We start from the raw sequence: 14,210 nt of genomic DNA, 5'->3' as shown, positions 1-14,210 counted from the left end.
AGATATCATCTTACAATGCCTGACAGTACTCCCCTCTGCTATGAAAACAAAAGCTTCAAAGAATTAGCAAAAATTCTTCAAGAAGCAATCACAGATTTTATCACAACTTACTTGAGAAAAAAAGCAAAATGCTAAAAATGCTAAAAGGCACAGAAGACAATATTAAAATTTTCTATGGCTCCCACAGACAGTTTCAAAATATAATTTGCAGCTTTAAAGCACTTATAAGTCTATTATCAATTATGCAATATCTCAAATATTCTACAATATGTTTGCTATATGAGAAAACTTACTACATAAATCAGCTCATAGAACTAGTCTTCAGGGCAAAAATGAGTTGATCAAAACACTCTCTTACCTCTAGATAAAAGCCCTAGTAACTGAACTGGAAATATTAAGACACAAATAAGTAGGAATGAAAAAACAGTATGAGTTGCGATAATGTTATAAAAATATAACTAATTTCAGATTAACAACTTATCATTAAAGGAACTAACATCCTTAAAAAATTCTCACAGAGGTGATGAAAACCAATACAACTACTTTCATCTTACAAAACTCAAAGGAATTAGAACAACTACTATAATTCCTTTTAACACAAACTAAAATTTTCTTCTGTGCATTTTAAAATGGTCTGAAAACTGCGTTAATTACATACTAAAGCATAATTACACACACACACACACACACACACACACACACACACACACACATGCATACATACATCCTAGGTTCATGTATCAAGCATTCAGCCAGACTGATCTCTTGCCTAGTCCCCATGTATCCTTCATCACTACTTTCAGGTATCCTACACTCAAAATTAAGTCAAATCTAACTATGATATTCAGGTTAGCCCAGCAAACATTTATTATACCACGTCAGGCTGTAAACCAGACAGTTTGCAACTAAAATAGGGTACAGAAATGAATCAGACAGTAAATAAGCAATGAAAAGACCTGATATCCACCTTCTAGGAACTTCATAGGATTCCCACATGCAAAACTCTCCTTACTTCAAAATCTGTGTAAAATGACACAAGACTTTCTAAAGCATTCCTTATGATGAACAGAGTAAAAAATAATTTTTCAGTTTTAAATTTCATTTGCCATTATTACTTCAGGATTATTTCTAAAGTTGTACCTCACTACACCAACTATTCGAAGCTCATACTGCTACTCAGTTATTCTTTTAGTGTGCTCCACAAGCATAGCCTAATGAGTGGGCATGGCTAGCATGAAATAAAAGGCTGGTTCAATGACCAAGCATTGTTTTCACATCCCAAATAGACAAGGCATTATCCGAAACACAACACCTTTGGAAACCTATATAACAAAATTTTATGCAATCCCAAAGAGATCATGTTATGTACATAAAACTATTTCCGAAATCTGCAAAATTTGAAAATCCATCCTGATGTCAACCATTCGGAATAAAGGATACTTTTCTGTACCATCTCAGAATGATTCTAGGTTTTGACAGAGCAGGCAGTTTTAGATTTTGGAACATTTCAGATTTTAAATTTTAGGATTAAGAGTCTCAACCTGCCAAAATAGTAGCATACACTGCAATCACTGTCTGGAATGTCCTCAACCAACCAGTTCCTATCAACCCCTTCCCTCCAGACTATATTTTGTAATTATATTATCTGTTATCTTTTTTTTTTTTTTTTTTTTTTGTCTTTTTGGTTTTTTTTATCGGTACCAAGGATCGAACTCACGACTGCCTGCTTGTAAGGCAGGAGCTTATGCCACTGAGCTAAATCCCCAGCCCCCTGTTATCTTTATTATAAGGACTGGCACATTATATTTGTTATTTCCTTTTCTTTCTTCCATCTTTGGAATGGAACGCAAGTCTAAACACAAAATTCATTCCTGTTTCATACATACTTCATACACAAAGCCTGAAGACAATTTTATACAATTTTTTGGTGTGACTCTGTTTTGACTGACCCCATTACACAAGTTAGGTGTGGAATTTCTCATTTGTCCTATTTTATTGGCAGAAGTTTTGAGTCTTTCTTCTTTTTATATGAGTGTGAACACCATTTCTAGTTCTCTTCTTGTAGCTGTTTTCTTCCTTCCTTCCCTTCTGTCTACTTCACCAGTTTCCCAAAGTTTCGTGTAACTTTCCTTTGTCGTCCAGCCTTACTTCTAATCTCTGCTTTTTCTTCCTCCTCTTCTTCTTTTCCTTCTTCTCTTTGTCCTTCTATTCTCTATTTTTCCCCCAACCCCTTTTACTTTTTTTTCCTAAGAAGGTAAAAATCACAATATTGAAGGCATATTTACTGTATACTATTTTTCTGGTTCAACTTAGATTCCATTATATAACCACAAATCTAGTTCACATGGTTAAAGATGAAAAATTAAGTGACCAATGTTTGTCATCTTTTAGACTATGTTTGATTCTATTTGCTATTCATACTATTTTAAGTCAATGTGACATAATTGTTCTTATCAGTTGTTCTTCCTGGTATACCAAGACTGACATGGCCTAAATGTCATTAACAATACTATAGGCCAGTGCCAAAACCGAGGAGTTGGGTCAAGCAGGCAGCAATATCTCAGCTCTAATAAACTGAAGAGGCAAGATCTTCCAATAAACTCAAAACCCAAAAAGCCAAATACACTTGGAAGAGATGCCTAACAAACAGTCATTTCCTAGGAGTTCTAAATACGAGCAATAAGGCCACAAGCAAGCATCGATCCAGGAATTAAACTAAAGAGAGGAGACTTAAGATGCAACCCTAGACATACAGCTTACCAGAGGGTAATGAGGTGAAATAATTCAAAAGCCTGGATTCCATGAAGTGCTAACAACGGAAGTAACAAAGCAGATGAACAAGGGCCTAAGCAAAAAATCACCCAGAAATAATCTTTTGCATAATTAGAGATGGTGACCATAATGAAAGATGTGCTTAATGACTCTAGAACAAATACAGATTTAAAAAAAAAAAAAAGAGCTTAGAAAAATGATGGAAACCATGACTGTCCAACATAAAAAAAGAAATGGAATCAATGAAACAGATTCACAGCTATTTAAGAGACTAAAAATTCCACTTAAAGTATACACATAAGAATGAGCCAATATGAGATCAGAATATCATGTAGAAGACAGGGTTGCAGTCAACAATCAGGAAAACAAATATTTTCTAAAAGTAGCAAGGAGTCAGGAAAAAAGTCAAACCAATGACTACTAAGAATAATATAAGTTTGATCAAAATCAATGAAAAAGCATAAGTGATGCTAAAAAAAAAAAAAAAAAAAAAAAAAACCCTGCTCACAGAACTAATAGAAAACATTGCAAATGGAAAAAATTTCACCTACAGATAAGTGAGGCATATACAACTCCAATTAGCCATGATCAAAAAAAAAAAGAAAAAGAAACCTACACTAAGACATATAATAGTCAAATCCCAAAACTTCAACATGAGAACAGAATAATAACAAGTGTTACACAAAAATTCAAATCACGTATAAGAGAAAGTCGATCAGAATCACAGCAGATTTATCAACACAAAACCCTTGAATTAAGGACAGCCTGGAATGAAGTATTTCAAGCCCTAAAAGAAAATAACCTCCAACCCAGACTGATGTGCCCTACGAAACTATCTTTCAAAATTGATGAAGAAGATACTGTATTGATGATTAAACTATCTTTCAAAATTGATGATGAAGGAAATTTATGTATACCAAAACATCACTCTAAAATATTCTGAAGGACATTCCATAAAAAAATAACAAGGACTACAACTCCATAAACCCCCAAAAAAATGAATCCACCAAGTAAGATAAGCAATTAAAGAGAGGAAAGGGAAAAAAAAGCAAATCAGTAACAGGAAAATAACGAAAAGAATAAATCAATAAATATCTGTTATAACAATAAATGTTAGTGATCTCAATTCACCAATCAAAAGAAACACACTGACATATTGGATCAAGATGAAAGATCCAAGCCAGAAAAGGTGGTGCAAACTTGTAATCTCAGCACTCAGAAGGCTTGAGTTCCAGGCCTTCCTGGACTACATAAGCAAATTCAAGGCCAGCCTGCACTACCGAGCAAGACCCTGTCTCATAAATAAATGGAGCAAGCAAAATCCAACATGTTTTATAAAAGAAACACATTTAACCAAAAAAGGAATTCACAGACTGAAATTCAAAGGATAGAAAACAATACTCCATGCAAGGAGAACCTGGAAAAACACAAGGGCAACTATTCTATTTGTACACATCGTGATTTTCAAGCCAAGACTGATTAAGAGAGACATAGAAGGTCATGATATCCTTTTAAGGTGAACAATCCAAGAGGAAGAGATAACAATCATAAATATACACCAAATACCAGTATGCCCAACTATATAAAACAAACATTAAAACACATGAAAACTCAAATAAGCACTAATACAATTGTAATGGGGGACTTCAGTACCTCACTGTCACAAATATACAGATCAACTAGACAAGAAATCAACAAAGAAATATTAGAACTAAAACAAACTTTTGAACAAATGGACTTAGCAGATGTCTACAGTGTTCCACCTGACAACATCAATACACATTCTCCTCAGCTGCACATGGGATGCTCCACAATAACCCATATACTAGCTCACAGAACATGCTTAAGTAAGCAAATGCAAAGAAATTTAAATTATCCCATGCATATTATCAGACCATAGTGCAATGAAATGGGAAATCTGTGGCAAAAGAAACCACAAAACCTTTATGGAAACACATGGAAATAAACAACACCCTCCTGAACAACCAACAGGTCACAGATAAAATTAAAGAAAAATTTAGATACTTTCTCAATTAAATGATACTGTTGATAAAACATATAAACTTCTGGAATGCAATCAAAGCTGTTCTAGGCGGGAAATTTATAGCAGTGAATACGCACATCGGGAAAACAGAGTAAGTTCAAATACATAATCTACTGTTGAAGCTCAAGCTTCTAGAAAAAGAGCAAGGGAGTAAATTATAAAAATTAGAGCAGAAATTAATGCAATGGACTCTAAGAAAACAATACAAAGAATCAATTAAGAGTTGCTTCTTTGGAAGATTAATAAAATTTTCAAACCCTTAACCAATCTTATCAAAAAAAGAAAAGATTCAAATCTATGCCATTAGAAATGAAAAGGGTGAAATCACAACAGATCCTGCAGAAATTCCGAAGATCAACAACACCTATTTCGACAACCTGTAGACAGAAAACACAAAAGAAATGGGCAGATTCTTAGATACATATGAATTACTAATGCTGAATCAAGTAGATACAAAAAGTCTACTGATTTATTACCAGTATCAGGCAATAAAATTAAAGTTGTGATTAAAAATCTACCAATAGGGGCTGGGGATTTAGCTCAGCGGCATAAGCACCTGCCTTGCAAGCAGGTAGTCATGAGTTCGATCCCCGGTACTGATAAAAAGAAAAAAAGACAAAAAAAAAAAATCTACCAATAAAGAAAAGCTCAGACACTGACAGATTCGTTACTGAATTTCACATGACATTTAGAGAAGACCTAATGCTGCTACTTCTTAAACTCTCAACTGAAAGGGAAGTAACACTCAGAAAGTTATTCTTGGAAGCAAGCATTACCTTGATACTAAAACTAGACAAAGATCCAACCACAAAACAGAACTATAGATCGATCTCCCTAATGAACATAGACCAAAAAATCCTCAATAACAACAATGCAAACAGAATGCATTAAATCAATATTATACACCATGACCAAGTAGGATCCAACCCAAGGATACAGAGATGATTCAACATACACAAACCAATGAATGTAGTATACATCAACAAAGCCAAATACAAAAATCACATGATCATCTCAATGGATGCAGAAAAAGCTATTGACATAGTCCAACATCCATTCATGATAAAAACTGCAGAAAACTGGAATAGAAAGTTTTTATCTCACTTCACAAATAAGGGGCAGGTATGGGCTGCCAGGGACACAGCCACACCTCAGCCTTTTCCTGTGAGTCAGCACCATTCAACGACTGTGGGGAAAGAGAGCAATAAGTCATCAAGAAGCAAGCCCTTCCTGCTAATCAGCAGCATGTGTGTGCTGCCAGGGGGACAGCCACACCACAGCCTTTTCATGTGAGCACCACTCGCAGACTGTGGAAGAACAGAACAAGGAGTCAACAAGAAGCAAGCCCTCCCTGCAAATCAGTGCCATGCACAGGCCAAAAGGGTAGACAGCCAGCCCCCAACCCCTTCTAGTCCACAGGGTAGGAAACTAGAAGAGCCAACATCCACCCCCACTCCCTTAACTGACTGGCTGTTCTGGAGAAAGACAAGCTGAGAGGATAGCTGTTGAGGCGAAATGCAATTTGATGCTTGTGGTATTTGGCGTTTCACTGACTGAAGGTTTAGGGTCAACAGTCTGATAATGTATTCAGAGAATAATGGTACTCAGTATGGCATCCATGGGGGATCTCCTTCTGAAGGTGGTAGCCACTGTTAATTTCCTATCATTGTTTTGTTGGGCTGAGTTTCATTCTGTTTTATTCTGTTTGATTTTGTTATATCTGATGGCATGGGCAGATGTTTCAAAGATAGCAAGACATATTATGGTAGCCATTATGGATTTACTACTGTCTTGTTTTGAAGTCCTTTACTGCATTCATTGTTTTGTTTTTATTGTTTCTATTCTATTCTGTTCTGTATCTGCAACTATTCTGAAGATAGCAAGAGGCATTATGGTAACCATTGTTGATTTCGGATTGTTTTAAAGTCCCATGTCACTTACACTGGTTGGTTTTGATTGGCTTCATTCTGTTTTATCTTCCTTGGTTTTAGTCTCTTTAAAATAAAAATTAAATATTTTTAAAAAGAAAAAAATCTCAATCTGAAAAAGCCAACTATGACAAACCAACAGCAAACATCATACTAAATGGACAAAACCTCAAAGTTTTCACCTCAAAAGCAGGAACAAGGCAAAGATGCCCATTATTCCCACTCATATTCAATACAGTTGTGGAAACATTAGCCAGAGCAAGTATACAAGAGAAAGAAGTAAAATGAATAAGGGTAGGAAAGGAATAATTTAAATTATCATTATTTGCATGTAACATGATATTCTACATAGGAAACCCCCAAAACTCCAAAAGACTTCTAGATTTCATAAAATGAGTAGCATAGCATACAAAGTCAACATTCAAAAATCAATAGTCTTTCTGTACCCAAGAGAAATTAGGGAAACAACACTTTTCACAATAGCATCCAAAAAAACAAAATACCTTAGGAATCAACCTAATGAAGAAAGTAAAAAACCTTTTACATTAAAAACTACAGTACTACGAAAAAGGAGATCAGAAAATGGAAAGCTATCCCTGTTCTTTGATACCAAGAACCAATACCATGAAGATGGCCATACTTCCAGAATTGTTACACATATTTAATGTGATCCCAATGAAATCCCAACAGCATGTATCTCACAGAATTATAGAAAACAATCCTAAAATTTAAAATTCATCTGGAACCTGAAAAGACCTAGAATATCAGGAGCAATTCTGAGTAACAAAGGCAAGGCAGGGTGCATTACAATCCCAGACTTTAAATTATAAAGCTACTCTGGTAAAAATACCATAACACTGGCACAAACACACACACACACACACACACACACACACACACACCCTTGGATCAATGAACTAGATTAGGAAGTGCAGAAACAACTCCAAACATTCTCAGCCAGCTTATTTTTGACAAAGAAACCAAACACCTTCACCAGAAGAAAAGAGCCTCTTCAATAATGGTGCTAAAAAAACTGGCTTTCCACATGCCAAAGATTAAAACTAGACCCTTATCTTTCACCGTGCAGTAAATTAAAATCAAAAGGATCAAAAATCTTACTATTAAAACAGACACAATCTATTATAAGATAGACTAGGTAGAACTCTTGCAGACATTAGTGTAGGGAAACACTTTATGAACAAAACCCCAAATGCACAGAGCTGTCACAAAAATCAGTTGAGATCTCATATTAAAAACCTTTTTTTGCATAGCAAAAGAAACAACCAACAGTGTGAAGACACCCCACAAAGTGGAAAAAATGTTTGCCAGCTATTCCTCATCAAAGGATTAACATCTAGAATACATAAAGAACTCAAAACAATCAGGACCCTCCCTCTAAATTTAAAGACTCAATCCAAAAATGAGCATCTGAAATGAATACACACTTCTCAGATGAAGAAGTATAACAAATAAATATATTAATAAAAGTTCAACATCACTGGTCATGCAAGAGATGCAAACTATAACATTGAGATTCCACCTCCAGAAAGAATAGTGATTTTCAAGAAATCAACCAATAACGAATGCTGGCAGGTTGTGGGGAAAGAGGAGCCCTTCCTCCACTGTTTGTGGGAGTGTAGACTGGTACTGTGGAAATCAGCATGGAGATTCCTGGAAACACTAAACTAGATGTCTCATTTGACCCAGCTATTTCCCTTTTTGATATCTTCCCTAAAGAATTAAAGGGAACATACCACAGTGATATGCATACTGTTGCTTATCGCTGCATAGCCTTCAACAGCTAACTCTTGGAAACAGCCCAAAGGCCCATCAGCTGATGAATAAAAGATGTGCAAGGGTGTACTACTCTGCCATAAACAAGGATAACCTCAAGACATTTTTAGGTAAATGGATGCATCTTGAGACCATACTCTTTAGTGAAATAAATCATACACATGTGTAAATACCACATTGTGTCTGTGGTGTGAGAAACTGAAAGTGTAAATAAGGACCAAAATGTATAATAGACACTGGAAAATGGGAAGAAATGTTCATGTGAGAAGGGAACAATGGGAGGGAGGGCACCTGACAAGAAAAAAAGAATAGAAGGAAAAAATGGAAACAAAGCTTCTGTAAATAAAGAGGAAAAGAAAGCTGGAGGAGAATGGGGAAAAAAATGAAGTAGCAGAATATACGATGTACAGATGCAAATTCCCTATGATGAAGATCATCACTATGTGTATCTAAATATACCAATAAAGTAAGAGAAAATAAAGAATGTACCTCATTTATTGCCCAACACACATTTTTCAATGTCTTCCCAACTGGTATCATAAGTTTTGTCAAATGACGTTAGCTAATAATATGATGTAAATAGTATCTTTTAAATTATATACTCTTAAAACTAATGGCCAACCATTAAAGAGGAAACTAAGACATTAAAAAGGTTTTATGTCCTTATGTATTGAATCAGATATTTGAACCTACCTTCTAATTCCCAGAAACCAACCAAATTATCCCTGGATAGCAAATTTTTAAATAAACCAAGATTAGTAGCACATGTCTGAAATCCCAGAACTCAAGAGGCTGAGGCAAGAGTCCTATGTGTTCAAGGACACCCTGGACAATTTAGCAAGGCCTTTATGAGCTTCTGTCCCAGAATTTAAAAAACTTTTTAAAAGGCAGGTGATGTAGTTTAATGAAAAGCCCCTGTTCAGTTCCTAGTACCACACACACACACACACACACACACACAAAAATCTGTACTTCTCAATGGCAAAGGACAGTATAGGTATTTGTATTACATTATAATCCACTGGGAGTACAATATCCTTATTCAAAACAGAACAATGAAAACAGGACATTGAGTCAAATTTTTCTAAAGTTTCTTCTACTTCCAACTATAGTCCTCTACAGCAACTACTGTTAATTTAGTTTATACATCCAGTTAGTATCAGTGGATTCTAAAGTAGTTTCTAATGTTTGCCTCAAGTCCTCAAACTAAGAATTTTTTTAAATGTATTAAAATTTGAGAAAATTTAAATAGTCTTCCAAGATTTCTAAAAAATATAAAACAACTGTTTTTCCCCAGGATTAGGGACTGATCTAGGAAACACTGAGTTACATTCCTGCCTGCCTCAACTTAAGGTGTTTTATTATAACAGTATTTAATAGTAACCTTTATAAGCATAAATTTATCTAAAGACCAGGAAGCATCTGTATGTTGGGCAGGTTAATGAATAACAGTAAATGTGCCTGTCCTGCAAAAAGTTGCCAGATACATTAATTTTGTTGAGAAGAAAGGTTTCTGTGACAGGAGCTAAGCTTGTTTCTTCCGTATCAAATATTCAAGTCATTTAGGTTTTCAAACCGCATCAATGCAGCTTTGGGTCGTTAGCCTCCTCCTGGGCTGTGCTGCTGATTTTTTAAATTTTGTTTTTGAAACAGGGTCTCATGTAGTTAAGACTGGATTTGAAGTCGCTATGCAGCCCAGCTGAGCCTCAAACTTTGGGCAATCCTCCTGCCTCAGCTTCCCAAATGCTAGGATTATAAGGCATATGCCACTGCACCTGCTGCGGTGGCCCTTTTTTTAAATGTCTATTTCCACTGACATTTTTCCATTTCACTGTTGACAGGAACAGGCAATATTTTAGTTTTGAAGTATTAATAAAGCTTAATTATGGCTGGAAGTATAGTTTAGTGGGACAGCATGTGGTTAGCATACACAAAGCCCTGGCTTTTAATCCCTAGCATCAAAAGATTAAAAAATGGGTTTACTTCTTTTGAGTCAGACTTTCAGGTCGTAGGGTTTAGGTATATTTAATTCTCTTAAGGCCTTTTTAAACATTTCCCCAAAGTTGTTACACTTACAGTTCCAGCTGTTAGAATTCCAATTAACTTAGGTCAAATTTAAATTTCCAGTTGTCCAAGCCCTCATCCAATGTTTTATTGCCTGTGCTTTTAATTTGACCCATTCTAGTGAATGTGAAGTGGCATCCTGCTGTGTTTTTTTTTTAAGATAAAAACCTCATTAAATTTTCATAGGCTAGGCAGGAATTTATGATCTCCCACCTCAGCCTCAGGAGTGGTAGAACAATTTTTAATTAGAACACATTCCTATCTCTCCTATAGTTTACCTTTTCAAACTGCTGTCAGTATTTAAATGCTTAAAGTAAATAAATTACAAGCGGCATTAGAGGACTGAAATTGTTTCTGAATGTATTATATCCTTAATTTAAAAAAAACTTTAAAAATTTCATTGTAGTATTCACTAGGATATTTTATTGCTTTTTCTTAAAACTTTTTCTACCATGTGATAGAGTGAATTTTTTAATCTGGGTTAAACCTAAACAAGAATCCTCTACTGTTTTCCTATGGATTATAAAGTATTCTGAATTTTTAAATAAAAAGGTATCTGTTTACCTTCTAGTTTCCTCGGATGCAAGGATCATTTAAGTATGTAAAAACAAACATCTTTTAATAATGAAAAACAGAAAATAAAGTAATCGACTTCCGTTTACAGATGACACACTATAATCAACCATAGAGGGTACAAAGTAAAAGGGACAATAATACTTCAGATCTAATGTAAGGACTGAATTTTACATTGTTTATTTACATATTATCCTCCCCATTATTAAAGTAATTAATGTTATCAAGAAATGGGCGAGGCTACCAAGGTATTTTTCTCCTGGATGATGGGTTCATAGACTAGCTAAACAATTGTCCGGCATGTTGTAGGGAAATGTAGGGGGCTGGCTAACTACATATTTAATTAAATAAGCTCTAAAGTATTTTAGTTTGTAAAATTCACAATCTGTACGATGGGTGATGTGGGGATTTTGCCCTGCACTTCCCGATTTGCTTTCATTTTCATCCAAACTGCGTACACGCATTCTTAATAGTTACTTTTCCCCTTTCTCTTCAGTGATTTCACATGATTCTCACAAACAAAAGGAATGGAAAATATGCACAGGTGAGATTAAAAAGGGGCGTGGCCGAGGGCAGGCGGATCTCGGGACAGCGCCCCCAAGCCGCCAATTCCCCGCGCACCTGAGAAATCACTGCCCTCCACTCCTCCACCCTCCACCCTCCACCCTCCCAGGGCAGCCTCGGGAGCCAAGTCTCCGACCTATTGCCCTTCACTCGCACCTCGACCAGACACTGGGCATTGTCTGGAGCTTCTAGTGCCCAAGAAAAGCAAGGAGGAAAAAAGGGGAGGACAAGTGAGAATAAAAAACAGACGGAAATAAAGCAATCGGGTAGCCGTCCGCTCCTTTCGGCAAAATGAGCTTTCCCCACAGATCATTTAATCTGATTCAGGTGCCAAAAACCAACCCACTAGCCTTCAGACTGCAGTGAGGGTGCTGCAGCCGGAGTCCGCCGGGGCTATGCAGTCCAGTGCTAGGAGGCACGGAGAGGGAAATGGGCGTGTGGCTTGGGCCTGGCCGGCTGGAGCACCGGCTCCAAACAAAGCTGCCCAGCTCCCTCTACCTGGGACTGAGCCGGCGCCGCCCGGTTCCCCGCGCTGCCCGGATCGGCGCCGCCCCAGCCCCGCAAACCCTCGGCGAGCCGGGGGCTGGCGAAGTTCGCTCTCCCTGCCCGCTAACAGCGCCCCTTCGGGACAATGGGCCCCCTCCCCCGCCTGGAGGCGGGGGCTACAAAGGAGAGAAGAGCGGCCGGCGCCAAGGCAAGCGTCCAGAAAGTGAAGGCGGAGGCGGGAGAGTGGCCACCGGACGATCGCTGTGGACTCGGGAGCCCGCGGGCCGCTGCCCCGGCCGTCCAGAGCGCGGAGACGCGAGCTCGCACTGGCCGCCCCCTCGAACCCCGGCGGAGCAGGAGGACGGCTCCGCACACAAAGAGGCGCGGAGAGACCCCGACCCTCCTCCAGCGCTGAGGCGGAGACGGCCCGGCGCGCTCTCGCCACCGCCCGCCGGCGGCGCTCGCCCAGCCCGCGCTCCGAGGAGCTGGGGTACGCGGGGGGCGCCCCTCTCTTGCACTCACCCACAGCTCCGTGCCCCAACTCATGGCGGAACTTAAGGCGACTCTAGCCGCGCGGCTGGCCGCTGTCCGTGCGTCGGTCGGCTCTGCCGTCAGTCCTTAAGACGTCTGTCTTTCTGATTAGCGCGCGGGCTCGCAGCTCAGCAGCTCTGCCTCGAAAGGTGCCGCCACCGCCGGGCTCCCCAGTGAGTGAGAAAGACGGGACTGGAGCAGCCGCCGCCGCCGCCGCCGCGTCCCCGCCTCCCGGAGCCAGCAGGGCGGGGCCGGAGGGGCGGGGCGCGGAGCGGGGAGGGGCGCGGTGCACCCTGGGATCGGGGCGGACCCGCGCTCCCGGGCCCCGCTGGCGGGTCTCCACAGCGGGTCGTCTCGCTGGGGCCCTCGGGGGACAGGCAGTCCGCCTGTGCAGCCACGCATATGTCTGCCTCCACGCCGAAAGGGAGAGGAGAAAAAAGACACCTACTGTCCTTTCTCTGCCCCGACCCCCTTACAGGAGGCAACTTCAGACACCCGCCTTTCCTGCCTCCGCTCAGGGAAAGCCTGACAAAGAAACCTCATCCAAATTCTTGGGTTTAGCTTGAAGAGAATAGTATTTTAATTTTTTAATTTAAAAATACTGCTGGTTTAATGTTCTCTCATTTGGGGCCTGATGCTCCGACCATATGATTCTTGGGAATGGTTTAATGTAGAGATTGAACATAGAATGTAAATGCGACTTATCTCTGATTCTGCGTTTCATAAAGCGTTGTAATTTTATTATAAGTGGTTCTTGGAAATTATTAAAAGAGACGAATCGTCCAGAAATATTTTGGGAACTTGTAACACCACACGGGAGACGTGGGCTGATGTCACCTGCACGAGGTGGAAGAGGACCTTGCCTAATTTCTAGAGTGGGCGGGGGAGTCAGGTGTCTCGAGATGCCTCCCACCTCAGAAAACGACCCTCAGAGGCAGTGGGCCACTTCCTTTTTTCCTTGATGGAGTTTCTTTGATGGAGCCCAGTTTCATAGTTAAAGAGTAGCAATTTCCGGTAGTGCTGCTAAACATCAAGTACAGTATGCTTAGTGACTCCCTAACATGTGCTTTAGCATTATAATTGCTTGTCTTCTAAAACACACACAAATCTAGTCGACTGGTAAAGTACTCCTGAGTGAGTCATGACAGCTAAATGTTTACGAAGTTCTCCCAACAGGCTCTGGGTCAGCATTTGAAACTCCTCCCCTACCTGGTCCTGCACAGGTGCCTCAGCCTCTCCCACTGGCGTCCTGCCTCTTGTGGAGCTGTGCGCCCTTCTGAGGTCCATGTGGATAACTTGAGTTCTCCTGATGGTCCAGTCACCACTATTGCTCAGTTCTTTGGTACCTTTTCCGCGGTAGTTTAAACATTCAAATACTCTCTTCCAAATGTGTCCTAATGAATTTTTAAATGAAAAGTCTCTGAAGCATAGCTTGAACATCTTTTCTGATATTT

At 39.2% G+C, this 14,210-nt stretch overlaps 1 protein-coding gene across 3 annotated transcripts in view; it reads right to left on the bottom strand.

Annotated features, from left to right (window-relative positions):
* Positions 1-12,995, bottom strand: part of Fnbp1l (formin binding protein 1 like) — a 121,238-nt gene extending 108,243 nt beyond the window's left edge. The window contains exon 1 of one of the 3 annotated variants that reach the window (XM_063254466.1): positions 12,748-12,995. In XM_063254466.1, coding sequence (XP_063110536.1) covers positions 12,748-12,771 — 24 coding nt within the window. In that variant the 5' untranslated portion in view covers positions 12,772-12,995. The remainder of the gene's footprint in view (positions 1-12,747) is intronic. The other 2 variants (XM_063254469.1, XM_063254474.1) reach the window with 2 other exon arrangements.
* Between the last annotated feature and the right edge of the window lie 1,215 nt (positions 12,996-14,210).

The sequence above is a fragment of the Cavia porcellus genome, unplaced genomic scaffold (assembly GCF_034190915.1).
Source record: "Cavia porcellus strain 051 isolate PalLab524CR breed Dunkin Hartley unplaced genomic scaffold, mCavPor4.1 scaffold_1, whole genome shotgun sequence".
Classification (NCBI taxonomy): domain Eukaryota; kingdom Metazoa; phylum Chordata; class Mammalia; order Rodentia; family Caviidae; genus Cavia; species Cavia porcellus.
The sequence above is the reverse complement of the archived record's forward strand: the minus strand, read 5'-3'. Positions and strand labels throughout refer to the sequence as shown.